The sequence below is a fragment of the Acinonyx jubatus genome, chromosome C1 (assembly GCF_027475565.1).
Source record: "Acinonyx jubatus isolate Ajub_Pintada_27869175 chromosome C1, VMU_Ajub_asm_v1.0, whole genome shotgun sequence".
Lineage (NCBI taxonomy): Eukaryota > Metazoa > Chordata > Mammalia > Carnivora > Felidae > Acinonyx > Acinonyx jubatus.
The window spans coordinates 6,312,656-6,337,989 of record NC_069381.1 but is presented as its reverse complement, the minus strand read 5'-3'; the positions used below and the strand labels follow the sequence as shown (position 1 = coordinate 6,337,989).

The 25,334-nt window shown below is 55.9% G+C and overlaps 1 protein-coding gene across 3 annotated transcripts; it reads left to right on the top strand.

Moving 5' to 3' along the window:
- Positions 1–635: 635 nt before the first annotated feature.
- On the top strand, positions 636–18,698 carry GPR157 (G protein-coupled receptor 157). 3 transcript variants are annotated; one of them, XM_027060515.2, is made up of 5 exons: positions 645–1,147; positions 13,326–13,539; positions 16,301–16,495; positions 16,967–17,210; positions 18,278–18,698. In XM_027060515.2, the coding sequence occupies exons 1-4, from the start codon at positions 765–767 to the stop codon at positions 17,180–17,182; spliced, it is 1,008 nt and encodes a 335-aa protein (XP_026916316.2). In that variant the 5' UTR covers positions 645–764; the 3' UTR covers positions 17,183–17,210; positions 18,278–18,698. The 3 variants fall into 3 exon arrangements, with proteins under 3 accessions (XP_053062673.1, XP_026916316.2, XP_026916315.2); XM_027060514.2 differs by having other exon boundaries at positions 647–1,147; positions 16,967–18,698; XM_053206698.1 differs by lacking the exon at positions 16,301–16,495 and having other exon boundaries at positions 636–1,147; positions 16,967–18,698.
- Positions 18,699–25,334: the final 6,636 nt, after the last annotated feature.

The following is a 25,334-nucleotide window of genomic DNA, read 5'->3' as shown; positions in this document are numbered from 1 at the left end:
TTGAAAAAAGTAAAACCAGCACATCAGGAATTAGTGTTTCATGAAAAAACCAAACCAAACCCTAGTAATCTTAACTTTAAAAAATCGCGTGCTCATTGCCAGAAAAAATGAAAACACCCCTTGCCCAAAGCAACCATCCCTGCCCTGTATGAGGAATGAGTCTCGTCCTCCACCGTTGTTTCTGTTACTAGTGGAAAGAATGCCTCCCTCCGCCACCCACCACACACTCCGCACACAAGCTGGCTGCAAGGAAGGAAGGTAATAGTAGCCCTAGAAATGCCAGTCCTTCCCCGTCCAGGACAGGATGTCCTAGCCATCTGGCTGGAGCAGGGGTAGCCCTGGCGTAGGGGGCGGGGAGGAGGGTGGCCGGGCGGGGCGCGGGGACGCGGCAGGGCCCCCGGGAGCCACGGGGTGGAGCCTAGAGGGCGTGGGGGCGTGGCTCGGGGTCCGGGTGCTGGGTCTCGGACGGCGCTGGGGGGCCACGGGGCGGGGCGTGAGGGCGCGGGGGCGGGGCGTGAGGGCGGGGCGAGATGCTGGGACCTGGGCGGGGCGGGAACGGGACCCGCGGGCCACGGGGCGGAGCGTGGAGGGCGCGGGGGTGGGGCGAAGGGGCGGGGCCGGGGCCGCTGACCCTGAGGGACCGGGAGGGGTCGGGGCGCGAGCTGTGGGCGCGTCGGTGCCCAGACGGCGGCGGCGGCGGCCGCACGCGCGGCCCGGCCTCTGTCCCCGCGGCGCCGCGGCCCCGGCCCCCTGCCCGCCGGGCCATGCCGCCGCCCGCGCCGCCCACCGAGCTCGTGCCGTCGGAGCGCGCCGTGGTGCTGCTGTCGTGCGCGCTCTCCGCGCTCGGCTCGGGCCTGCTGGTGGCCACGCACGCCCTGTGGCCCGACCTGCGCAGCCGGGCACGGCGCCTGCTGCTCTTCCTGTCGCTGGCCGACCTGCTCTCGGCCGCCTCCTACTTCTACGGGGTGCTGCAGGACTTCGCGGGCCCCTCGTGGGACTGCGTGCTGCAGGGCGCGCTCTCCACCTTCGCCAACACCAGCTCCTTCTTCTGGACCGTGGCCATCGCCCTCTACCTGTACCTGAGCATCGTCCGCGCGGCGCGCGAGCCTCGGACCGGCCGCCTGCTCTGGGCCTTCCACGTGGTCAGGTGGGTGACAACGGCGCCGCTTTCCCTCGAGTCCCCGACCCCCCCGCCTGGGCCCTGCCTGCTGCCTCTGGGGCCCTCGCGCCCTTGTGGCGCCCGCGTCCTGGTCGGACCCCTGGCGGGGGGCCCCGACAGATCGTGTCTGCTCATGTTAGGCGGCAGCCCCGGGGCCAGCGGGACGATGCGAGTGGAGAGGTTGGACCTGTCCTGAGCGTCAGCACCGAGGGCGCCCCTTCCTGCCTGCCCTGGCCCGAGCCTCCCAGCGAGTTGGGTGCCTCAGCGCAGCCCCTTGGAGGGCGGGGGTGGGGGTAGGGCCAGAGCTCGGCCCTCCTAACTTGGAAGACAGCTTATGCCTTCCCTAAGTTCTGGCCATCTCTGCTGCCTTTGGGGAAAAGCGCCTCGTTCCCAGGCAGAGAGATGAGTTAGGTTGGGCTCCAGGCTGGAGAGGGCGGCTGCTCCCAGCCCCCACCCTGTGCCACAGGAGGTGTGATGCATTTGGCCACTCCCAGGTTAGCTGCCCCCTGCTACCTGCAGTGTCTCAGCTGTAAGATTTACAAAAGACCATCTTCATTATTTTGTCTTTGCTCGTCTCTAGACCCAGACCATCTTGACTTCCTAGGGTTCGGCATCTCTGAGGGTGAGGTCAGTGGCAGAAACGGGTCTGGAAGAGGGCCCCCAGCTGCCTGGAGTGGATGGGAGTAGAGGAAGCCCAGGCGGTGCCCTGCCCTGGCATTGAAGCGTCTCATTAGGTCACCCTCACCTACGCCTTCCTGGTGTAATTTCAAGATTCTGACATCTGATGGTGTCCTGTGCTGCACCCAAGGCCGGAATCTTATAGGGCTTGTTTGCCCTTTTTCCTGTCCCAGATAAGAGCACCAAATACTGGGGCGCCTGGGTGGCCCAGTCAGCTGAGCATCTGACTCTTGATTTTAGCTCAGGTCATGATCTCACAGTTCACAGGTTCGAGCCCTTTATCAGGCTCTGTGCTGATAGGGTTGAGCCTGCTTGGGATTTTCTCTCTCCCTCTCTCTGCCGCCCCCCCCCCCCAAATAAATAAATAAACATTAAAAAAACGTAAGCGCACCTAGTGCTGCCCTAATTATAGGACATCTCTGTTAAATACTTGAGTGCTTTCCATGGGACTGAGGACACTCAGCAGTTTGGTAGAGACAGGTCACCTGGGTGTCACAACAGTGAGATCACAAGTCTGCAGGAGTCACTTGACCTCTAGGTCTCAGAACTGCTGGATGAAGGCCAGCTGGTCCCTGGGAAACTAAATGGCCTGCTTCTCAGCTGTTCATGTCAAAAGCTTGGCAAGGAGTGAGACAGGACCTCAGATGCTGCAGGGACTCACAGGGGCTGCCTTTCCTCCCCTTGCAGCACCCCCCTGAGCTCTGTGTCCACGCCAGAGACCCAGTCCTTAGCAGTCTGGCTGGGTGTGGCTGGCATGTAGACTAGAGTTCACATGTACTTGAGAAATCGAGCCTCCGACTGGCTTTCTTTGCCAAGAATCTCTTCTCTTTTTTTCCCCTCTTAAAAAAAAAAATACACACACACACACACACACACACACACACACACACACACACATATATATTACAATGTGTTTTTTAAGGGATAAAGAGAACCTAGTACAGATCCTATAGAAGATACATTTCCTGATGAACCTGAGTTGGGAGTTCCTTCAGCTCAGTCCTAGGGGTGTTTTCTGTGATGCTTAGGAAAGGCCTCCTAAGAAAGCCCCTTTTGCTGGCCACAGAAAAGAAGGGAATTGTTCATCTTGTCCATTGAATGTGATCCATCTACTTCTTAAAAGAAAATTACAAGAAGGAGAAGGAGAAAATTATCTATATCCAAGCTAGGAAGGGAGAATGACAATTTATTCTCTGGGGTTCCCTTTCAGAAGCTTAGTGCTTAGCTCCTGGCTGGTCTAAGAGGATTGGTAGAAAACCTGTCTAACAGGTTCATTTATTGACTGAGATCCTCCCAGCCTGTCTTGCTAATGACCTTGCTAAGGCCTCTCCAGCACCTCTCCTGGGAGTACGAGTGTATCACTGTTAAAGACCTGTCGGCAGGAGAAATCTCATCTTCAGACAGAGGCTGCAGGGTCATCCACTTTTTCACCATTTCAGACTGCTGAAAATCAATCTTCTTCAGACCTCCAGTTGATCATGTCTATTGTAGTTTTTATGAAATGATTTTGTAAAAGATTTTATTTTTAAGTAATCTCTATACCCAGCGTGGGTCTTGAACTCATGACCCCCGAGATCAAGCATCACACGCTCAGCCCCCTAAGCCAGTCAGGCGCCCCTGAAATGATTTTTTCAAAAAACCAGCAGATATCCTGATGAGTGGATAGAGGACACATCCAGACACGGAGTCAAAACGGCTCATAAACATGTGGGGAAAAGTTTACTCCATTCATACTCAAAATAATGCAAATTATTTAACAGTGAGCTACCATTTTGTTATTAAATTAGCAAAAAATAGTGAAGTAGAATACTAACACGATAAATGCCAGGAAAACAGGTATTTTCCTACATTATTACTGGCAATGTAGACTGGAATTATCCACATAGAAAGTACTCCTTGGTCCACTGATCCTATTTATAGGATCCTATATATCTTTAAAGAGATCATTCAAAATACATTCAAAGCTGTATATACAGGGGAGTTTGTGTGAGAATTTGGAAGCAACTTGAATGTCCAAAAAATCAGGGAACAGTAGATGACAAATTGCATCCTACCGGGAATGTATCACAGCCTTTAGATACTGGCTGCGAACTCTTTAAGTCGTGTTTTTTGAACGGTATGATATAAATGAAAAAATCCATCTATAAAACTGAATGCAACCATGTAAAGCAGGAGGCGGGATAGAATCCTGCCCATACACCACTTCCCAGCAAGAGCCTGCAGTGCCCCCAAGACCCCATCGTAATAACTGACCAGGTTGCCTTTACAGAAAGACTTTTTTTTCCCCGCTTTGGAGGAGGGCTGCTTACACTTTGTCCTCATGGACACGGTATCTCATCACAAGCCTGCATCTCGCTCCTGACGTCTTGCAAAATGCAGTTCTGTTCCTTAGCCAGTGACCCAGGGGCCAGGCAGGATGGTCACCCTCCTGTCACAGCTGGTAAGACTTGCCCCAGGTCACAGAACCATAAATGGGAGGCTCGGGGCTAGAGGGTCCGTCCTGTGTTTATGATCCCATCTTGTCTCTTGGCCTGACGATAATTTTAAAAATTGAGGTGCCATGAAACAATTTATTTTTGACGTTCCAGATTTCCACCGTTGTTAACATTTTATCGTGTTTGCTTTGTCCTCTGCAGTTATTTTTCTGGGGCCATTTAAGAGTAAGCTGGAGACTTGGGGCGCCTGGGTGGCTCTAGTCGGTTGAGCGGCCAACTTGGGCTTGGGTTATGATCTCACAGTCTGTAAGATCAAGCCCCTCATCGGGCTCTGCTATCAGCACAGAGCCTGGAGCCTGCTTCGGATCCTCCGTCTCCCTCTCTCTCTGCTCCCTCTCCCCCCCCCCCCCCCACACACTGTGTCTCTCAAAAATAAATATTTAAAAAAAAAAGGTTGTAAACTGATGTCCCCGGAACCCCTAAATCCTTTAGTGTATGTTTCCAAAAGAAAGGAAGGGTCTCTTAAGTAACCACATAAACCTTTCAAAAGCAGGAAAACAGCACAGCACGGAACAATGCTCTCTGACAGTGGACGTCACAGAGACTTTGTCTTCTGCGAATGGCCCCGACAGCAGAGGGAAACCTGGGCTTGTGTTTGGTTTCGTTGTCGGGTCTCTTTAGTCTCTTTCAATCTGCAATGGTTCTCCCGTTGTTCCTAGTGTTTCAACAACACTGACTTTTTTGAAGAGTTACAGGTCTGGGTTTTTTGTTTTGTTTTAATTTTTGTAATGTGTATTTTATTTTTGAGGCGGGGGGGGGGTGCGAGCAGGGGAGGGGCAGAGAGAGAGAGAGGGAGACCCAGAATCCGAAGCAGGCTCCAGGCTCTGAGCTGTCGGCACAGAGCCCGACGCGGGGCTCAAACCCACAAACTAGGAGATCGTGAGCCGAGCCGAAGTCGGACGCTCAACCTACCGAGCCGCCCAGGCGCCCCTGAAGAGTACGGGTCTGTTTTGCAGAAAGTCCCTCTGCCGGGCTGGCAGCTGCTTCCCCAAGAGTGGTTTCAGGTCCTGTCCTTGGGCTGGAATCTCACAGAAGCACCGTCTTCTCATTGCCCCCTTCCCCGGGTGACTTTGATTCCCCCCGCCATCTGGTGATATTAACTTTGATCGCCTGATTAAGGTGTTGCCTGTCAGTTTTGCACTGCAGTTACTGTTGCCCCCCTTGTGATTAGTAAATATCTCGTTGCGATAAAGATCTGTCACTCCTCAAACTTAACCCGCTCGCTCGTTTAGCATACATTGAACCTGACAGTGTTCTGAAGTGAATTTCCTGTTTTTGGTTGCCTTTTTAAGGTTGTGCGAGAATAGGCAGCATGAAAGGGAAATCCCTGTAGTAGGAAGTCCCTCCCTGCTGTATCTTAGCTGCTGAGGCAGCCTGACACAGTCACCCCATGTTTTACATTCACCTGGACATGCATCGGGGACCCTTTACGATTCGCACCTCTTAGAAGGGCCTAGAGCTGTGGTGAGCGGGGGGCGTTCTCTTCTGGTCAGACAAGCCAGGTTGGCCAGAAACCATCCCGGGCCCCCTGGGGATCACTCACGCCCTGCCTTCCGAAAGCAGTTGTCTGCTCCGGTTCCCCCGCACGGGGTGGTGGGCTCCTTCAGGGTCAGTGAACTGTCCCCTGCACCTGGGTGCCCAGGCGCCACTGTGCCAGCTGTCCTTGTGTGTCCTGTGACCACAGGAGGAAGGTGGGAGGGGTGGAGGGGTGGGGCGGGGAGGGGCGCCTCATTTCACCAAGTCAGAAGGAAGGGTCCTGGCCGCCTCAAGCAGTCTTAGGGTTTCTTCCGGCGTCACTGAGGTGGGAGAGGATGGGGGCACGTGGGCCCGCCCACTCCAGAGGTTGCTTGGGGGTTCTGGGGGAAGAGTCTACGGCACCCACCGCAAGTTCACCATCGAGATCCCTGCCGTGGGGGGAGGGGCGCCTGGGTGGCTCAGTGGGTTAAGCTTGATTTCGGCTTAGGTTACGATCTCACGGTTCGTGGCTCGGAGCCCCACTTCAGGGTCTGTGCTTGGGATTCTTTCTCTCCCCCTCTCTCTCCCCCTCCCTGGCTCAAGCTCAAAATGAATAAATAAACTTAAAAATAAAAATAAAAAGGCCCATGCTGTGGGGAGCGGGAAGTTCTAATGTGGACAAAAGGGGAAACAGGGGCCACAAAGGGGAAGATCCTCCGAGCTCTCTGGTGGGAAGCTAGCGCACCGTGGGGCCCCGTGACGAGGCCCCAGGCAGGTGCATCTGAGTGAGGGGCGCCGGTAGCAGCTGCGTGAACAGCACCCCGTGTCGGCCAATGCTCCCCAAAATAACAAGAATTGGGCCGGCTTTACCTGTTCCCCCTAAAAAGTCTTCAGAGGGCACTGCTGCCTCGTGAGGTCTCTGCACAGCGTTTCGTGTTCACGGGATACTGGGCGCAGCACCAGAGGCTGCCCTTGACCTTCCTACCCGGGCAAGGTCAGACTCTGCCCGTCCTTCCCCGGCGTCCAGTCAGCCAGGACCTGGACGGCCAGGAGAGTGGCTCCGAGCGTTGCAGCGTGGCTCCCTGATGCCCACCGGCCCCGGGGCTGCAGAGGCGTGCCAGGGTGTGTGTGCTTCAGCGTCCCTTTGGACAGACACCCCACTCCCTTCTGCGGCCAGAGCTGTGGAGCGACCTCATGGTGGCCTGGGCAGTGGCCGGCTCCCTGCGCTTCTCCCACGACCCACCCCTCTGCCCCCCACTCAGCAATAAGTGCCCATTGTTCCCGGGAAGAAACCTCTAGGCAGCCACGGGCCTTGTGACTCCTTTCACCAGGCCCGGCTCCTTGCAGCTGCGCCTCCCTCCGGGCCTGGCTCTGTCCTGCCACCAAGTGCTTTCTAAATTGGCACATTGTTGCCCGATAGTTTTGTTCTCAAGGCAGTTTTTGAGTTAACGGTCAAGGCCTTCCGTGGGCCACACGGCACGCAGACCAGGCACTGGGAAAGGCTCCTGTTTCTTTCCCAGCAGGGGCCAACCCCCTTGCAGAAAGATCTGTGGGAAGAGTGAGGTTTGGGGTGGGGGCAGATGACTGAGCAGACCTTTCAGGCGGCGGGTGGAAGGTTATTCCCGTCTGTGTGCTAAAGTGGAACTGTCCCTGCCCCTGCAGGTGTCCCCCCCCCCCCCCCATGACTCCAGTGGGAGAGGTTTCGGAGACCATTTAACAGAAGATCCCCATATGGGCAGAGCTGGGGACTCCCAAGGGAAACCCAGAGCATCACTGTCCTGGGGACGGGCCGCCCCCGCTCATGGTCATCTGACACATGCCAGGGAATGCAGGTGTTAGGGATGGCTTACTCACCACCTGGCTCATCCTGTGGTACCTCCGGTTCTGCTCCTCTGGAGGAGACTGAAAAGCAACAGGATGCCAAGTTCCAAGGAGGAGCTAAGCTCGTGGTAGATCTGAATGGCTTTTTGTCTGTTCACCCCTCCCCTAAGCTTACCGAGGGCCCCCCACCAGCTCTGTCCGACCGGATGTGGTGGGGTCCCCAGGAGCTGGCACATGTCTCTCCTGCAGAGTTTGTAGAAAGCCTCTCTGGGGCGCCTGGGTGGCTCAGTCAGTTAAGCCTCTGACTTCGACTCAGGGCATGATCCCGGTGTTCGCGAGTTCGAGCCCCGCGTCGGGCTCTGTGCTGACATCTCAGAGCCTGGAGCCTGCTTTGCGTTCTGTGTGTGTGTGTGTGTGTGTGTGTGTGTGTGTGTGTGTGTGTGTCTGTATCTCAGTCTCTTCTAAGGACAGCAGTTGTGCTGGACTAGGGCCCACCTTACAGACCATTCTAACTTAATCACCTCTCTAAAGACCCCCATCTCCAACTACGGTCACATCCTGAGCTACTGGGGTTAGGACGTCAACATATGAATTTTGAGGGGGACGCAACTCAGCCCTTAACAGCCTCCGAGGGAGAATGAGTCCGACTTGGAGTCTGGCCTTGGTTTCCAGGTGAACACGAGTGAGGGGGTGTGGGCACCTCTCAAAGAACCTCTAGGTTACCCCTCCAAGTGAGGGACTCTGCTCGGCGTGTGGTCTTCGGGCTCCCTCCATCTACGTGCCCCCAGCCCTGCTTCTCAGAGTCACAGGTTTGGAGAGAAAGGGCCTTATCAGTCACCTGCTTTAATCCTGTCCCCCTCCAGACACCTTTCATAGCCTCCCCTGCACGTGGGCCAGTCCATCCCTCAGTTTGGGGATCGAGCAAGATGCCTTGCCCTTTCCTCCAGCCTCCTGACCCCATCTCCTAGGTCAGGTCCTAGCCGGACCTCATCAGGGGTCTTTAAACATCTGAGGATGGCCCAAGGCCCAGCATCTCCTGACGTGCCTGGCTCTGGTGCCAGCTTAACCATCTCGGATTTAGAATGCGGGTCGCAAGTGTCCACACGGAGGCGGGAGAGTTCCCTGGCGGTTCTGATCTGTCCCATCTGAGCACCAGGGTGATCCCTCTGACCACATGAGTTTTTAGGTCATAATCAACTACAGCCCTTGGTCTTCTTCACGTGCTGCTATTCAGCTATATTTTACTTGTCCTGCTTTTGTGACATGTTTTGGTTGATGGCTTCTTTGGGGGGAGGGAAAAGAAAAAACTGTGGCATGGTACCTGCCAGTACACCCTTCTGGAAAGCAGGGATCATGTCGCGCATGTCTTTGTGGAGTGCCTTCCGGATTCATGGCGCCTACAACTCGGGCTGGTCACCTGGCCAGAGAATGGCTCGGCTTATCCGAGGTTGCCCCAAATACTGACTGTCTTCTCACTCTACAGGTTAAGAACACAGGGCGTCTTGCAGCTTCTTATCCGTTTTTATCCTCTGTCCAGAGGTTGTCCTGAACCAGCCGGCGAGACCCCAGTCGTTAAATTTTAGGGCATTTTATGAGCTGATTGTTAAATACAGCCATTAGCAAAAAGCAAAGTATGGAAACTTAGAGTAAGTTACTTTAAAAAGAGTAACAAAAATGCCAAGAACTACATCTTAATGATTTTACTCTTATCCGTACACTGGAGCTGATTTACAACTATTGTCTCTGTGCAGGGGGAATACTGTTGGGCATGCTGCACATCTCTTCCCTACCGCACGTATTGGCGGCTTGAAATTAGCCACAGTGGGGACGTTTACGCCGTGGAAAATGGCAGCCCCTCCAGATCAGGGGCTGGTTTATTGTTTTGTCGATTGCGTGGAGCAGAGGTCAGCAGCCTTTCCCTGTGAAGAACCAGCTAGTAGTTCTTTTCCGCCTTATCTCAGTCGCACCTCTCCAACTCCTGCTCTCTCCGTGGCCTGAGAGCAGCCGTACACATGTACGCAAGCGAGTGCAAATGAGGCTGTCCTGCAATAAAACTTTATTTAAAAAAAAAAAAAAACAGACCTCGGGCCACAGTTGGCTGGATCTGGACTTACGGGAACGGAGAAGATGTTAGTGAGGATGACACTTACGAAGTGTTCCTTGTGAGGACTTCAGCAGAGATAGTAACCCCGTTGGGGCAGGCAGGAAGGCGGGTATTTAAGAGGGTGACAAGAGGCGTTCCGGCACTTGTCTTGTCTCTTAGGTTTCCCTTTTCACGTTCATCTTATTCGGGAAGGGAAACGAAAACACAACCAACTTCACATCATGGGACTACTTTCATTTGGCAACTGCAACCACAGGGTGTCGGCACAGACCAACTAACGCGTTTTGTGAGACTCAGTTGGCTCTTTCGAAGTCACAACGAGGAGGACTGTGTCGTCTATGTTACTTACAGATCGTGTGCTTCGCACGTTTGGTGTCAGTTACATTAATGAGACACGTATATGTACATGCATTCCTACCACACACACACACACACACACACACACACGCACTCTTTGCGGAGAGCCGGTTGTTAAACATCGCCAGCACGCCAGCCCATACCCATAAATTACAAGTCGGGCAGAACCTGCTTTGTGGGTTACTAGGCTCTCCCTCCCTCCCACTCTATTCCCACCCTTCCCTCACGTTACCTCCTCTTCCCGGCTCCCCCTTAAATACCTCCCCAAACAGCTTCTGCCCGTCTGTGCTTATGTTCAAATAGTGACTCTGATTGATCAACCCACGTTCCTAGGATGTATTTTTTCTAATGTTTGTTTATTTTCGAGAGAGAGAGAGAAAGCGTGCATGTAAGGGAGGGGCAGAGAGAGGGGGAGACAGAAGATCCAAAGCGGGCTCCACGCTGACAGCAGAACTCCAACCCACCGACCGTGAGAGATCATGACCTGATTCACCAACTGAGCCACCCTGGCGCCCTTGAAAGCCCTCTACCTGTTTGGTCTTCTCTCTGGCTCTTTCCCAACACAAACTTAGCTCCAGGTGCAACCCAGGATACACAGGATATACAAACCCATCACTCTGTAGCTTTCCTATGACAAGTCACAGAGCGGGGTCCGTCTCCGTGTGGGGCCCAGGTCTCCTGTGAGCGCCGTCAAGATGCTGACAGAGGAGGAGTCCCTGCTGACTGAGCGGTTCCTTCTTCCTGCCCTGTGCTCTCCCTTCCTTCCAGCCTGGGGGCACCCCTCCGCTAGGAGGAACCCTGTAAACCATAAAGTGGTCGAAACACAAATAACTTCAGGATTGCAGTTTAGTACTTTATAAAGCCTCTTATTTCATTTTCAATGACAATGATGTCCTTGCAATGAATAGTTAAGGAGTAAATTGGGGAAAGCTGTCTCAGTCACTTGGCTCAAACTCCATTCATTCATTCATTCATTTCATTCATTCATTCATTCAGCAGGTCCTTGTTTGGCCCCTACCAGGTGCCGGGAGCTGTTCTAGATGCTGGAAAGAGCCCTGCACCTGCCTTCATGGAGCTCATAGCTGTGACATATGTTGTCCCCGGGCCCCAGGATGGCATGAGCTTTGATTTCGTATGGTAACCCTTTATTACGACACAACAGTTTGACGCTAATATATATCAGCTAAACAGATGACTAACTGACAGAACAGGCATTTAAAACGGACAGACTCCCGGGGCTAACTTGGTACCTTTCTCATAGCCCTTTAATTTCTGTGGGGGTTTTTGGCCCTTCTGTGCCTTGGTGACCTCAAGAAAGACAGGCTGCGTCCCGCCTCCCCTCCCGCCGTTGGGCGAGCAGAGGCCGGGGTGCAGAGGTACAGTGACGCTATCCTCCTGCTCCTGTCTGGGCCCCCCCCAGAGGCCAGGGTGGGGACAGGGGCAGGTTGAACAGGCACCTCTGTTCTGAAAGTGCCCCACGCCGAGTCCTTCCCAGGTCCGGGAGTTGGCTTCCTCCCTTCTGTTCCACCCTAGCCCCCGCAGCATTTAGAGACTCTGATTGACCCCAGCACTTCTCAGTTTGGCAAGACTAATGCACAGCCTCGGTCTCATCATTATTCCACAACTTTCTCTCAAAAAGAGCCACTGCTGGCTGGCTCAGCCAGAAGAGCATGCAGCTCCTGACCTCGGGGTCATGAGTTCGAGCCCCACATTGAGTGGAGAGATTACTTATAATAGTAAATAAATAAAAATAGACTTAAAAAGAGCTGCTGTTGCTCTCAAAATATAACCGATTTCCGGGGCACCTGGGTGGCTCAGTGGGTTAAGTGTCCAGCTTCAGCTCAGGTCATGATCTCGAGGTTCATGGGGTTGAGTCCCATGTCAGGCTCTGTGCTGACAGCTCAGAGCCTGGAGCCTGCTTCAGATCCTCTGCCCCCTCTCTCTGTCCCTCCTCTGTACTCCCTCTCTCTCTCTCTCTCTCTCTCAAAATAAATAAACTTCATATATACCTATGTAACTTCGTATATACATATATACGTATATATAACCGATTTCTGAACTAAGCATTTTACTGAAGACCGTGTTCTGTTTACGTAGTGCTTGTCCTTCGGTGACTGACCTGGGACACGGGCCCGTGTGTACTCTTCCAGGGGGCAGAAACTGCGTGGGCCTCCCACATTCCTGGCACCTGCACCACAGGCCGGAATCCTGGGCCGTCAGTCATGACCCAGGACAGCGGTCAGATACGCTGACACACTTACCCAGTCCTGTGTGCCAGGCACACGCCAATCTTTACTGGCGATCTCGTAATGACCTACTCGGTCCCAGGCCCGGTTCTCAACCCCACTTGGTGGGGAAAGACACTGATGTGTTGAGGCCGAGTGGGGGCAGGGCCAACTTGGACCCAGCCTGTGGCGTCACAGCCCAGGCTCCTAACCACCCCTCGTGCCACCATGAGGCTTCTGGGTGTCCCCCCGGCCCGTTTCAAATGTTTTGCCAGCAGACTGGTGCGGGGACACCAGGAAGCACCCTGGGGCCTGGCCCTCATCCTGCTGGGTTGCCATCAGGGTGAGCTCCCAAAATGTCAGCCCCGTGCTTCTGTGAGAGGGGGTCCCTGCCCCAGGTTTTATGCTTTAGGGGGCCCCCTTTTCCAGGGATACCCCCTTCTCTTGGAGCAAGGAAGCCTCTGGGCCATAGACGTGTCCACCCAAAGCCCTTGTTTCCCCTTCTAGAAACGGCTGCAGGTGCACGGGGCCCTGGAACCCTCTGCTCGGGCAACCCAAGCTGCCCGTGTGTGCAAGGGACCAAGGGGGGCCCGGCTGTTTATGGGGTGTGTGGGCGAGCCATGGGCACATGGGCCGGTGTCTGTGTGCTGCCATGCAGGCCCCTTGGGGGCAGGAAGGAGCTGCCCTCCCCGCACCGCAGCGTTCTCGTGCCCATCTGCAAGGAGCCCAGCAATTCTGAATCAGAACCCGGCCTCTGAGGGAGGTGGGGGTGATGTCTATCCAGGCAGGAGGCCGGGACATCCCTGTGTCCTATTACCTGAGCTCCGTGACATTCGGGTGAGCCTGGCAGGGCTTGGGCGGAGCGGGGCCGGGGTGGGGGATTCGAGGATTCCTGCCCGCCTCTCTGCTGTGAGGTGCAGGGTTTGGAGAGCACCGATCTGTCCGCGGAGTGTCCGCTCGCTTCGCCCCTGCCGGCTTTGCCGGGAGCGGGGCCTGACCTCGCAGCGTCCCCTTTGTCCCTTGTTCCTCAGCTGGGGGGTCCCGCTGGCCATCACCGTGGCAGCTGTCGCTCTGAAGAAGATCGGCTATGATGCCTCGGATGTGTCGGTCGGCTGGTGCTGGATCGACCTGGACGCAGAGGACCGCGTCCTGTGGATGTTGCTGACCGGGAAGCTGTGGGAGATGCTGGCCTACGTCACGCTGCCCGTGCTTTACCTCCTCATCCGGAAGCACATAAACAGGGCGGTAGGTACCTGCGGCCCCCCCAGCCCCCCAGCCCAGACCTCCCTGTGGCCACTGTGCCCGGCAGCCCGGTGCTGGGCTCGGCCACCTCGGGGACAAGCCGGGATGGTGCATCGTGGGCCGAACGGTTGGCTAATCACGCGGCCCTGGCAGGAGCGGGTCCTGTCACTCCTCCGTTGTGGATGAGGAAACGGAGACTGGCAGAGGCCGAGGGGCTCCCCAGACTCGCCCAGACCCTGAGGCCAGAGCCACGGTGCGTGGGGTGCGTGGAGTCCGGGAGGCGGAGGCGAGCGCCGCCGCCTGTGTTCGGCGCATAGGCCTCTGCTGCCCCCTCCTGGCAGGCCGCCGGGGTTGCTCCACCTCCAAGAGCGTTGAACTGCTCGCGGAGCGGGCGAACTTGGACGCCCCTGGAAGAGGAGGGCGTGGAATTTCGTAATCGGCGACACAGACGCCTCACCGCGTTACCTGTGGTCGTTAAAAGCGTGTCATAAATGGGGGACTCTTCGGGGTCTCGGGAGCTCAGAGAGCACGAGCTGCGCTGGCCGGAAAAGCTGTTCCTCCCACCAAGTGGCCAAATGGTTCCTGGTCCTGCCGGCTCTGCGGGCGTGCAGTACGGGCGTCCTGCCGGCGGAGGCGCTGCGGGGCGGGTGGCGGTGGGGCCTCACGGGGACGGCGACGGGGACCGAGCGCCACCAGTTCGCGGAGCCGAGCGGGGCGTCCGAGCTCGGGCCGGGGCTGCTGCGGCCGCCGGGGACGGGGCCTTCTTTTCGCCCCTGTGTCGGGCTGGACCTGCAGGGAGCGTGTCCCCGGTCCGGTCTCCCGGCGTCCTGTGACTCGGCAGCCGTTTCCCAGCTCGTAGGGGACTCCCCGCGGCTCCCACCGGCGACTTCGGAGTCTAGACTTCGGGCTCTCTTTTCACGCAGAAATGTCACTGCCGCCCACCTCCCTGCCAGCCTCTTCTGGCGCCGCTGGGGCTGCCGACCGACTGGTCTGAAATCTGTCTCCTCGCTGGTCTCCTGGCGGCCCGGGACTCCCTTCTTGGCTCCTTTTTACCCTGGGAAGGTTCTGGGCTCCCTGATGAAGCCTCCCGGGCCGCCCCTGTGGAGCTGCCCTTCTGTGTGTCTGTCTTCTTCCTTGACCATCCCCCGCCCCCAACCCACCCTGGTGGGAGACCTGGTGTGGTGCCTTCGAGCACCCCATGGGAGAAGGGGTTCTCTCTTACAATTCTGCAAGTGTTTCCAGAAAACGGGAAGACTAGCCAGCGGGGAGGTGTATGGGCTGTTCTCTGCCTCCAGCTAGGAAGGAGAGCTAAAAATAAGTGAGCTGGAGCAAGCTTTGCAAGGGAGAGGACAGCCACCCTGCTCCCCCAGGCTCCCCGGGTCCTGGAAGGGCCCCCGCTACTCCCCTGCCCCCCAGGCTGCCTGGGTTCTGGAAGGGCCACCCTGCTCCCCCAGGCTCCCCGGGTCCTGGAAGGGCCCCCGCTACTCCCCTACCCCCCAGGCTGCCTGGGTTCTGGAAGGGCCAGCCTGCTCCCCCAGGCTCCCTGGGTTCTAGAGGGCTGCTGCTGTCACCCCAGGGGAGGAAGGGAGGAAGCAGGTGCCCCGAGCAGGTGAGGTGCCGCAGCTTGGGTGCTCACAGGTGCCAGGACGTGTGGCTTCTCCCCTCCCCTGGGCTTTCAGGGTCCCGGACACACGGCCAGGCTGAAAAACACATCTTTGTTATGAGGAGCTTCATCTCTTCTTAGAAGTTCAGCTGCAATCTGGAAATGGAGCCTCCCCGTCCTCTCACTGAAGGGTGTTCCCAGGAATCGGGAAGCCAAAAGCCTGTGCCCGCTCACCTTTCCTTTCTCCCCCAGCTTTGGGTGGAGCCCCCTCCTTCGCAGGCCTTTGCAGCCTGGGTGGGCTTGCGATCTGGAGGGGAGGACAGGACCATCATCAGCACCAGGCCTGATAAACAAGGATGAATGGCGTCTAGCAAGGAGGATGGCAAGAGCTACGAAAAAACAGGCGAAAATAAAGAGCTGACTATGGGGACAGCACAACCCGGGAAATGCCTTTGCACTTTAAAAGCCGTTGTCAGGATAGACCTCCTCCAGGGGGCGACATTGAGCAAACACTTGAAGAGGGCGGGTGGGGGGGAACAGCACTCGGGAGGGAGGGAACAGCTAGTGCAGAGGCCCTGCGGCCGGGGTGTGCCTGGTATAAGTTTGGGGAATAACCAGGAGGCCTGAGTGGCTGGAGGAAACCAGGGGAAAGCAGTAAGCATGAGGTCAGAGCTAGGCCTTGTCAGGAACGTATGAAGCGGGGAGACCTTTGAGCGGCGGACTGGCTGAACCTGACTTAGGTGTTCAAGGAACCGTGCGGTGCCAAGAACAAGACTGCGGTGGGAGGAGGGGGGGTGGGGAGGGTGATGGAGGGAGACCGGTAAGAGGGAGCCGCAAGTACCCGGAGAGGCGGCGATGGTGCTTGGACCAGGCTGCCTCTGGCAGTGGCAGTGGACGGAACGTCCAGATTCTGATGTCTTTTGAAGTTAGAACCCGCAGGGCCTAGGGATGGGACGCGGGCTGTAGCAGCGGGAGGGGGTTCCTGGGCCGGGCGACCGGAAGGATGCCGTTTCTGGGGCTCGGATCAGGCATTGCCTTCTCGACACGGGAGGCGTCAGACGTGCGTTGGACGCCCTGGTGGAGACGCGCCGCGGGCGGTGGATGGAGGGCGGTGGGCAGCCCGCCTGGCTCACGCCTGTTCTCTGTGTCCCCCCAACACAGCACGAGGCGCTCTCGGAGTACCGGCCCATCCTTTCTGAGGAGCACAGGCTTCGGCGCCACGCCTCGGCGGCCGACAAGAAGCTGGTCCTCATTCCGCTCATCTTCATTTGCCTCCGGGTCTGGAGCACCGTGCGATTCGTCCTGACCCTCTGTGGCTCAACGGCGGTGCAGTCGCCAGTGCTGGTCGTCCTGCACGTACGCAGGCCTGCCCTCCCTGGTCCTGGGTCCTGACTGCTCTGGCGCTGGGTCCCGTGCCCCTCGCCCCCCCCCCCCCGCCCCTCCTCCAGCCGCAGAGCAGGTGCATCCCAGCGCACCAGCCAGCCCGGGGCTGGCAGGGATCTCGGATGCACGGTGCCTCCCCCCGCTGCCCGAGACAGGGCTAGCCTTGGTGAGAGAAGGTGGAAGGGCGGTGAGGTTGTCGTGCAGCCCAGGGGCATGAAGGTGCTCTCCCCCGTGGCCTAGGAGCAGCCCCGGCTGAGTTGACCGATCCTGTCCTTCCCAACCCAGAAGACCTGGGGATACAGGTCTGGGCCAGGCCTGCGCTCCAGACCCGCCTCAGGGGGTGGAGGACAGGGCTCTGGGGTCCGCAGCACCTCCCGGCCCCCTTGCGTGTGGGTTTAAGACCCCCTCCAGCCGCGGCACTCAGGCCTCTTTTCTCCCTGACAGGGGATCGGGAACACATTTCAGGGCGGTGCCAACTGCATCATGTTCGTCCTCTGCACCCACGCCGTCCGAACCCGGCTCTTCTCTGTGTGCTGCCGCTGCTGCCCTTCCCAGCCTTCCGCCCAGAGCCCGGCTGGCCCTCCCAAGCCTCCTGCGCCCTCCAAGACCGGCGAATCTCAGGGATCCAGACACACCCCAGATGAACTTCCAGTCACCTGAGCTGTTCCCTGCCCGCTTCCATGCACAGGTGCTGCCTACCTGGGGACAGGTGGTCTCGGGAGTCCCCGCTGCAGGGCGTGCGGCCGGATGGCTGCGGAAGTATTAACCTTCTGCTTTTCAAGCTCTTGACGCCCGGTAGGGAGGGCAGCCAGCAAACTCAGCTCCTTCTACCTCCTAGAGCCTCTGGGGGCTCATCCCCACTCACGCCCTCCAGCCCGCGTCCTGCTGCGCTCGCTCGAAGGGGTACTCGTCTGCAGGAGGGTCGGCCGTGAGATTCAGGGCAGCCGGTGGCACGAGGTCACTTTTAGGTCGCCCCGCGGTCCAGCGGTCATCGGCCCCGGGACCGCGCACAGCACTGTTTACAGTTCGAGGGGCCCACGCCTGTGGGGAGGAGAGCACAGTGAGACGTGGATACCGTGCACTCATCCTAAATAAAATGGCAGGGGGTGTCAGAGATGCGTCCCCCACTTAGATGTCGTGAAGCGGATTTTTGGTTTGTCGGGGGGCATTGAGATTTCTGGGAGAGCCCAGCTTTTTTTCGCAGAGAGCTTTGCTCGTCAGTGAAAGAGCCAGTTCCCTTTAAGCAGGTCGAAGGTTTCCCCGGGAGGTTTCCCGGTGATCACGTGAGCCCAGCACAACGCCGCCGGGTGGCCGGCCTCCTTGGGCCCCCCAGAACCTCTGTATGTATGGGTTGCCAACCCTTGATGCAGATTGTGTCTGAATTTCAAGCACAGGCCGGAACCCAGACCCTCCCTTCACCGGTCACTTAAAATACAGGTTCCCTCGTCCCACGCAAGAGCTAGGACGGGGACAGGAAGAGGCCGTTGCAGAGAATCCCCGTGGATGCCCACTGCCCCTCCGGTCTGCCCTTGTGAACACTGAGACGGGGAGGGAGCCAGTTTATTCGCTCCCTGCTTTAGTTTTTTATAGGAAAGGTGACCAGGGAGTCCAAGAATGATCCAAACCTGAAGGGGAAGGTTTGGGGCGTTGGTTGGGGGAAGTGACACATGCATCACGGGAATGACGATTTACATTTAAGAGAAAAGGATTTCAAATAAGCGTATGTGTCTCTCTCTATATTCACGGCTCTTCCAGGAACAATTTCCTCGTGTTTCAGGAAACAGTTTCTCTGTTAAGTCACAGAAATCACTGGCGAAGGTGGCAGGTGACAGCATCACTGCAGGAGGCTTGCGGAGGGAAAGTGCCACTTTACCCCACACCTGTCCTTCCCCTGGGCTCCGTCAGAACCCGGCAAAACCGAAACGATCTTCTGAACCTGGAAACCGGTTCTGGATTAAAGCCAAAGCCTCATCATACTGTTGATTCCTTTTTTTTTTTAAAGTTTATTTATTTTGAGAGAGAGAGAGAGTGCGTGGGAGGGGCAGAGAGAGAGGGAGAGAGCCTGACATGGGGCTTGAACTCACGGACCGTGAGATCCTAACCCGAGCCGAAATCAAGAGTTGGACGACTCAGCCACCCAGGTGCCCTGTTGATTCCTAGTTTATTCTTTTTTTTTTTTAATGTTTTTTTAATGTTTATTTATTTTTGAGACAGAGAGAGACAGAGCATGAACGGGGAAGGGGCGGAGAGAGGGAGACACAGAATCTGAAACAGACTCCCGGCTCTGAGCTGTCAGCACAGAGCCCGACGCAGGGCTCGAACTCACGGACCGCGAGATCGTGACCTGAGCCGAAGTCGGCCGCTTTACCGACTGAGCCACCCAGGTGCCCCTCCTAGTTTCTTCTTAAAAGCAAAATCCGTCACAGGAAGACAACGGGAAAGGAAGAGTGGTCGACAGAACTAGGTCCAAAATGCTTTTTTTTGGTTTCCTTTTTTTTTTTTTAAAGAAAAAGTTTTCTTTATGAAAATCAGCAAGAGGCAGTCCTCCCCTTAGGGACTAGAAGCCCCGGGCTGCCCTACAGAAAGCTACTTGTCAGGGGCGCGGTCTCCTTACAGAAGCGGCCAGCGTAAGAGGAATCCGGGGTTAAGGACAATACAGCAGGTCCTGGGCACATGGCTCGTAAAGACCTTCACATTAGCTTCTAGAATGGAGCAGGCGTTTAGGAAGCTGCTTGCTGCAAAAAAGAAAACGGTTCCCAGCTGAGTTAGCGTGTGGGGCACGGTGGATGATGTGAGACTAAAACCTCGGAAGGGGGCCCAGAGTCCCGGGCTTAGACGGCAGGGCTGGCTGTCCGCCGCCCCGTGTGACTTCCACGGCACTGGCGAGACCTGGGTGTCCCCAGGCAGGCCGCGGTCAGGAGAGGCCCGCAGAGGCAGTAGGGGCGCAAGAGAATCTCTGGGTGCCTGGGGCCGCCTCAAGTTCTCATTCTGCTTGTCTGATGCCGCTGCCGTGCTGTCTGCTTTTGCAAAACCCACCCACGGGTTACCCCTGGCTATTTCCACTTCAGCTTCCTCCACTGCCCGCCCCGTCTCTGCAGCAGGTGGATGTGTTACTGTAAGTGGTGGAGACCGCGTGGGCAGGGGACAGGCTTGTCCCAGGGGGCCAGGTCAGGGGGTGACGGGATTCGGAACCGGGTGGTGGTGGCGATGAGGTCGAGTCTTAGGACTGTGGGAGGGGCTCCTGCTTCCGATCGAGCGAGAGAGGCTTCGTTCGTCTTCCGCTTCGCTCAGGCCCCAGTGGGTTTCTTTCTCTCCCATCAGCCTTGCTCGTGTCCATCCGCCTACAACCCCCCGTCACGGATGCGTAACAGCCTGGACAGGTGCTGCGGGCCCCTCGGCGGCTCCTGGGCCGGAGCCCTCTCTTCCCAGGCACTTTCTGAACCTCGGTCTTTGAATCGGGTTCGCCAGGCACTGTTTGTTTTGTCATTTAATAAAGAGTACGATTTGGTCCTGGGCTGAGGGTGCGAACAGCTCTCGCTGTGTGCCCGACAGGAAGAAACGTTTTATACAGACGTCCTGTCCTGGCACAATGAGCGTGCGGTCTTTTGGCGGGTGCAAAACTGTAATGAAACCCCGGGCATCTTGGGTCGAAGCCACAGTCTTGCTGTTTTTAATGAAATAAAGTAGCTATTTTTCTTTTGCGTGTTTGGTGCACTGACTGCCGGCGATGGGGGTTGGAGGGGTGGGCACAGACTGGCCTGTGCCGTGGGGCGGCTCCAGAACCTTCTACGCGGCTGGGACCTGGAAACAACATCTGGGCCCTTCTCTGTGGGCAAATATAGTCAAGTGGCGGGGGGGGGGGGTGCACACCGTTGGCACAGCCAGCTTCTGAGTGTGCGTGCTAGGGTCTCGGGTGCATGGGGGGGGGTGGGGGAATGGGGACTGTAGAATAGAGATTTCTGGCTCTGCCCCATAGGAGACCAACAGGTCCAGGTTCCAAGGACTCACGCCTGGCGCTAAACTCTGATTAGTGAGAAGCTCCCGCACCGGGTCACTGACCCTGTCCCCTTTCCTGCACCATTTTATCGTGCCACACTGCTGCATCCTGGGAACTCCGCTCCCCGAAGCGCTGCCTGTGCCTTGGTTCTAGTCTCTGGGTTTTGTGAAGTTAAAAGCACATGACCCCTCGAGAGAATGGGAAGAGAAGCCACAGACTGGGAGGAAACATTTGCAAAAGACACGTCGGGGTGTCTCCACGAGGTGCACGGTAGCGAAACTCGTCACCGTCGTCATTTCACAGCGTTGCAAACCAAACCGCCGTGCCGTACGCCCTAAACATACCGCCACATAGGTCGGTTATTTATCACCAAGACTGGAAAAAGCAGACACATCGGGTAAAGAACTCATCCAATATACACAATGAGCTCTTTTTTTTAAAAAAATTTTTTTTAACGTTTATTTATTTTTGAGACAGACAGAGCGCATGAACAGGGAAGGGGCAGAGAGAGAGAGAGACACGGAATCTGAAACAGGCTCCAGGCTCCGAGCTGTCAGCACAGAGCCCGACGCGGGGCTCGAACTCATGGACCGCGAGATCATGACCTGAGCCGAAGTCGGCCGCTTAACCAACTGAGCCACCCAGGCGCCCCTTTTTTTTAATGTTTAAGTTTATTTATTTTGAGAGGAGAGAAAGAGGGAGAAAGTGCACATGCAAGCGGGGGCAGGGGCAGAGGGAGGAGAAAGAGAATTCCAAGCAGGTTCCGCACTGTCAGCGCAAAGCCGGATGTGGGGCTCAAACCCACGAACTGCGAGATCATGACCTGAGCTGAAATCAAGAGTCAGACGCTTAACGGACTGAGCCACCCAGGCGCCCCTACAATGAACTCTTAACACATAACACTAAGTATTAAGAAATGGGCCAAAGGGGCACCCGGGTGGCTCTGTCCATTGAACATCCAACTCTTGATTTGGGCTCAGGTCATGATCCCAGGGGCCCCACATCGGGCTCTGTGCTGAGTGTGGGACCTGCTGGGGATTCTCTGTCTCCCTCTGCCCCTCCCCTGCCTCTCTTTCCAAAATAAAATTTAAAAAGAAAAAAAGAAATGGGCCAAAGGCTTTGACAGACACCTCCCCAAAGAAGATGTACACATGGCAAGTTAAGCATGAGCAAAGAGACGCCGCATCGTGTATCCTCAGGGAAATGCAAATTAAAACGATGAGATCCCACCGCGCAGCTGTCAGAATAGCCAGACTCCTGCCAACGCCAAATGCCGGCGAGGGTGTGGAGCCACAGGAACTCTCACTCATTGCGAGTGGAACGCATCATGGGAGAGCCAGTTTGGAACGCAGTCGGGCAGTTTCTTATAAGACGAAACACACTTTTCCCATCTGATCCAGCGATGGCGCTCGATAGTCACCCGCAAGTTGAAAACCTTCACATCCACACAAAAACCGTCCCATGGATGTTGGTAGCAGTTTCGCGCGTACTTGCCCAAACTCGGAAGCGACCGAGATGCTCATCAGTAGGCCACCGAGACCATGGGATATCATTCACCACTGAGAAATGAGCTGTCAATCCATGAAAAGCCACGGATGATATGCATTGAAGTGAAAAGCCAGTCCGAAAGGCTACGTACAGTACGATTCCGACTCTCAGACATTCTGAAAAGGGCAAAACCATGGAGGGGTTTGCCAGGGGTTGAGGGAGAGGGAGGGATGAATGGGCAGAGCACGGGATTTTTAGGCCGGTGAGACCACCCCGTATGGCACCATGATGAGGGATACTTGTTCATACACGTTTGTGCAAACTCACACGATGTCCAACACCAAGAGGGGACCCTAACGTTCACCTACAGACTTTGGATGATGATGGGCCCAAGTGGGTTCATCCAAGGTCACAGACACAGCACTGTGAGGGAGAGGGTCGGTGGGGAGGCTGTGTGTGTGGAAGAAGGGGGATATGGAAGCCTCTGCACCTTCCCCCTCACTTTTACTGTGAACCTAAAACCATCCTAAGAATCAGTCTTAGTAACACTAACGAACTGAAAATACATCAACTAGCCCCTAGGAATGGTTTGCATCTTTTCTTTACATTAAATTTGCTATTAAGATGTCACCCATAGGGGCGCCGGGGTGGCTCAGTCGGTTGAGCGTCCGGCTTCAGCTCAGGCTGTGATCTCACAGTTCATGAGTTCGAGCCCTGCGTCGGGCTCTGTGCTGATGCCTCGGAGCCTGGAGCCTGCTTCCGATTCTGTGTGTCCCTCTCTTTCTGCCCCTCCCCCCGCTCTCTCTCTCTCTCAAAAATCAGTAAACATTAAAAAAAATTTTTTAAAAAGATACGGCACACACAAATTTATTTTTATTTATTTTTTAAATGTTTTTATTTATTTTTGAAGGAGAGAGAGAGAGAGACAGAGCATGAGCGGGGGAGGGGCAGAGAGAGAGGGAGACACAGAATCCGAAGCAGGCTCCAAGCTCTAGGCTGTCAGCACACAGCCCGACGCGGGGCCCAAACCCACGAACTGTGAGATTATGACCTGAGCTGAAGTCGGTCGCTTAACTGGCTGAGTCACCCAGGCTCCTTACAACACACACAAATTGAAATAGTATGGAAAAATCAGCGCCTTAGTCTCACCTCTAGGCGACGACCACTGTGATGGGAGCTGCGGGTTCTGTTTTTGTTTTTACCTATTCTCTCTGCATTTGCCGCCGTGTCTCTAAACTGGATGCTGTGTGCTTACCTGTGACAAAACGGAAGAAGCCTGTCCCGCTTATGCTGAGAAATATTCCTGCCACCCTACATTCCTCCTAGGGCTCCATGTGCCTGTCCCCACCCGTCCTGTCTCCCTTCATCACCCTTCCCTGACTTTCCCACCGGCCCCCTCCCCCTCGTCCTGCTTAGGGAGGTCCTGAGCACCACCCAAAGCACAGTCTGGCCAGGCGACCCCCAGGCTGAACAGCAAAAACTGTAGGGAACGGCCCCAACCCCCGGTGTGCCCTCTGGCCTCCCCTCGCCTGGTCCCTGTCCCCTGTCCGAGCTCTCACCACCCTCCTCACCCAGCAGGCAGCACGCTGGTCCATGCTTCTGACGTGCGGGTTTCTTCTCAACACCGACAAGCAATAATCTGCGTCACCAGCTGCGTGTCCAACGGTTCAATTCAGTTTGACCCCCGTTGGCCTGGAGACAGCGTCAGGTCCTGCAGAAGGAGGGCTCAGTCCCGCAGGACCGCCCCCCACCCCTCAGATGCCAATCTCAAGTCACCTGTGCGTCTGACCGCCCTGCTGTGATCAGGTTCCAACGACCCCATCCTCAGGTCTGATGAATCTGCTAGAGGGGTTCACGGAACCCGGAAACATTTTGCTTGCTCGATTACTGGTTGATTACGAAAAGATATAACTCAGGAACAGCCAGATGGAAATGACTCCTGGGACAAGGCGTGGGGGAAGGGCACCACTCTCCCCGAGCCTCTGCATGTTCACCAACTCAGGAGCCCTCCAGACCCCTGTCCTCCTGGGCTCTCATGGAGGCTTAATTACAGGGATATGGCTGATTAAATTATTGGCCATGCGTGATTTAATTCACTCTCTAGCCCCTCTCCGCTCCCAGGAAGTCAACAGCGGGACTGAATCTCATCCCAGTCTCACCCCTAGCTTACCTAGGGGCTTTTCCAAAAGTCATCACAAGGACATAAATATGCCTTTTCCACTCTCAGTACTTAGGAAGTTCTAAGGACTTTAGGATCTGTACGCCAGGGCTGAGACGAAGACCGAATATATATTCCTTATTCAATCACAACCTCTCAGTGCTGTTCCATGCTGTCCTATGCTGTTCCCTCTCCCTGGAAAATCCTTTTTTCCTCTTCCCGTCCGTCCGGTCTTTCACTTCTGCCCGGAGGGCACTTGTGTCTGCGTCAGGCCTTCCAAGCAGACCTCTGGCAAGCAATGTCTGCAGATACTCCTCTTCTGGCCTGTTCCCCCAGAGCCTGCCCTGTTCCTGGCACAGGGTGGGCCTCTATCAGGGCCAGCCCAGCACGCGCCTGGAGCTTAAGCCTTTCACATCTGGAAAGGGAGAAGCTTTGGGGGAAAGGCAGACTGCTTTTTGAATGAAGCCTGTGGGTCCAAAACAAACAACAAAACCGTCAGAATCGCTTCCTGGAGAAGAGTCTAGAATCCAGGCCCCGTGAAGAAAGGCTTTGCCTACTGTTACTAGGTCGGACGTTCTTAGTAGCTAATAACTAGCGTTCACTGAGCTCTTGCTTAGGTTTGGGGCCAAATGAGGTAGCCCTTCTCAACATAAAGCCCTGGCCAGCTGCACAGGTTGCAGACCAGGATAAAGAAGAGTACTTTTGTGACAGGGCCTTACTGTATCTCAGGGTGAGAGCAGCAACATTGGGACATTAGGTGGTGCTGTTGAAGTGTGGCTTAGGTGGGTCTCTCAATGTTCTTCGATTGGGCAGGGGTCAAGAAACTGATGAAATTTGACGTGAGGTCCGCGAGCAAATGGCTAAGGAATCTTGAGACGTCTTTGGTGCAAAAAAGGTTTTCATTAAAGCATGGGACAGGACCCGTGGGCAGGATAGAGCTGCCCCAGGACCCTGAGGAGAGACTGGTTATATACTCTGGAGTTGGGGGAGGTAAGGTCAAGAGGAAGTTTCCTAAAGGGATTTTCACATGCTAAAGACTCACAGGTTACTTGAGGCCTAGTTATTGTCAAGCTAAGGTTGTTTTTCCCTCTTAGCAAAGCATTAACATTAAGACAGTAGGGGCTTCCCCGAAGAAATATTAAATTCTGTATTGGCCTCCAGTATTTGTC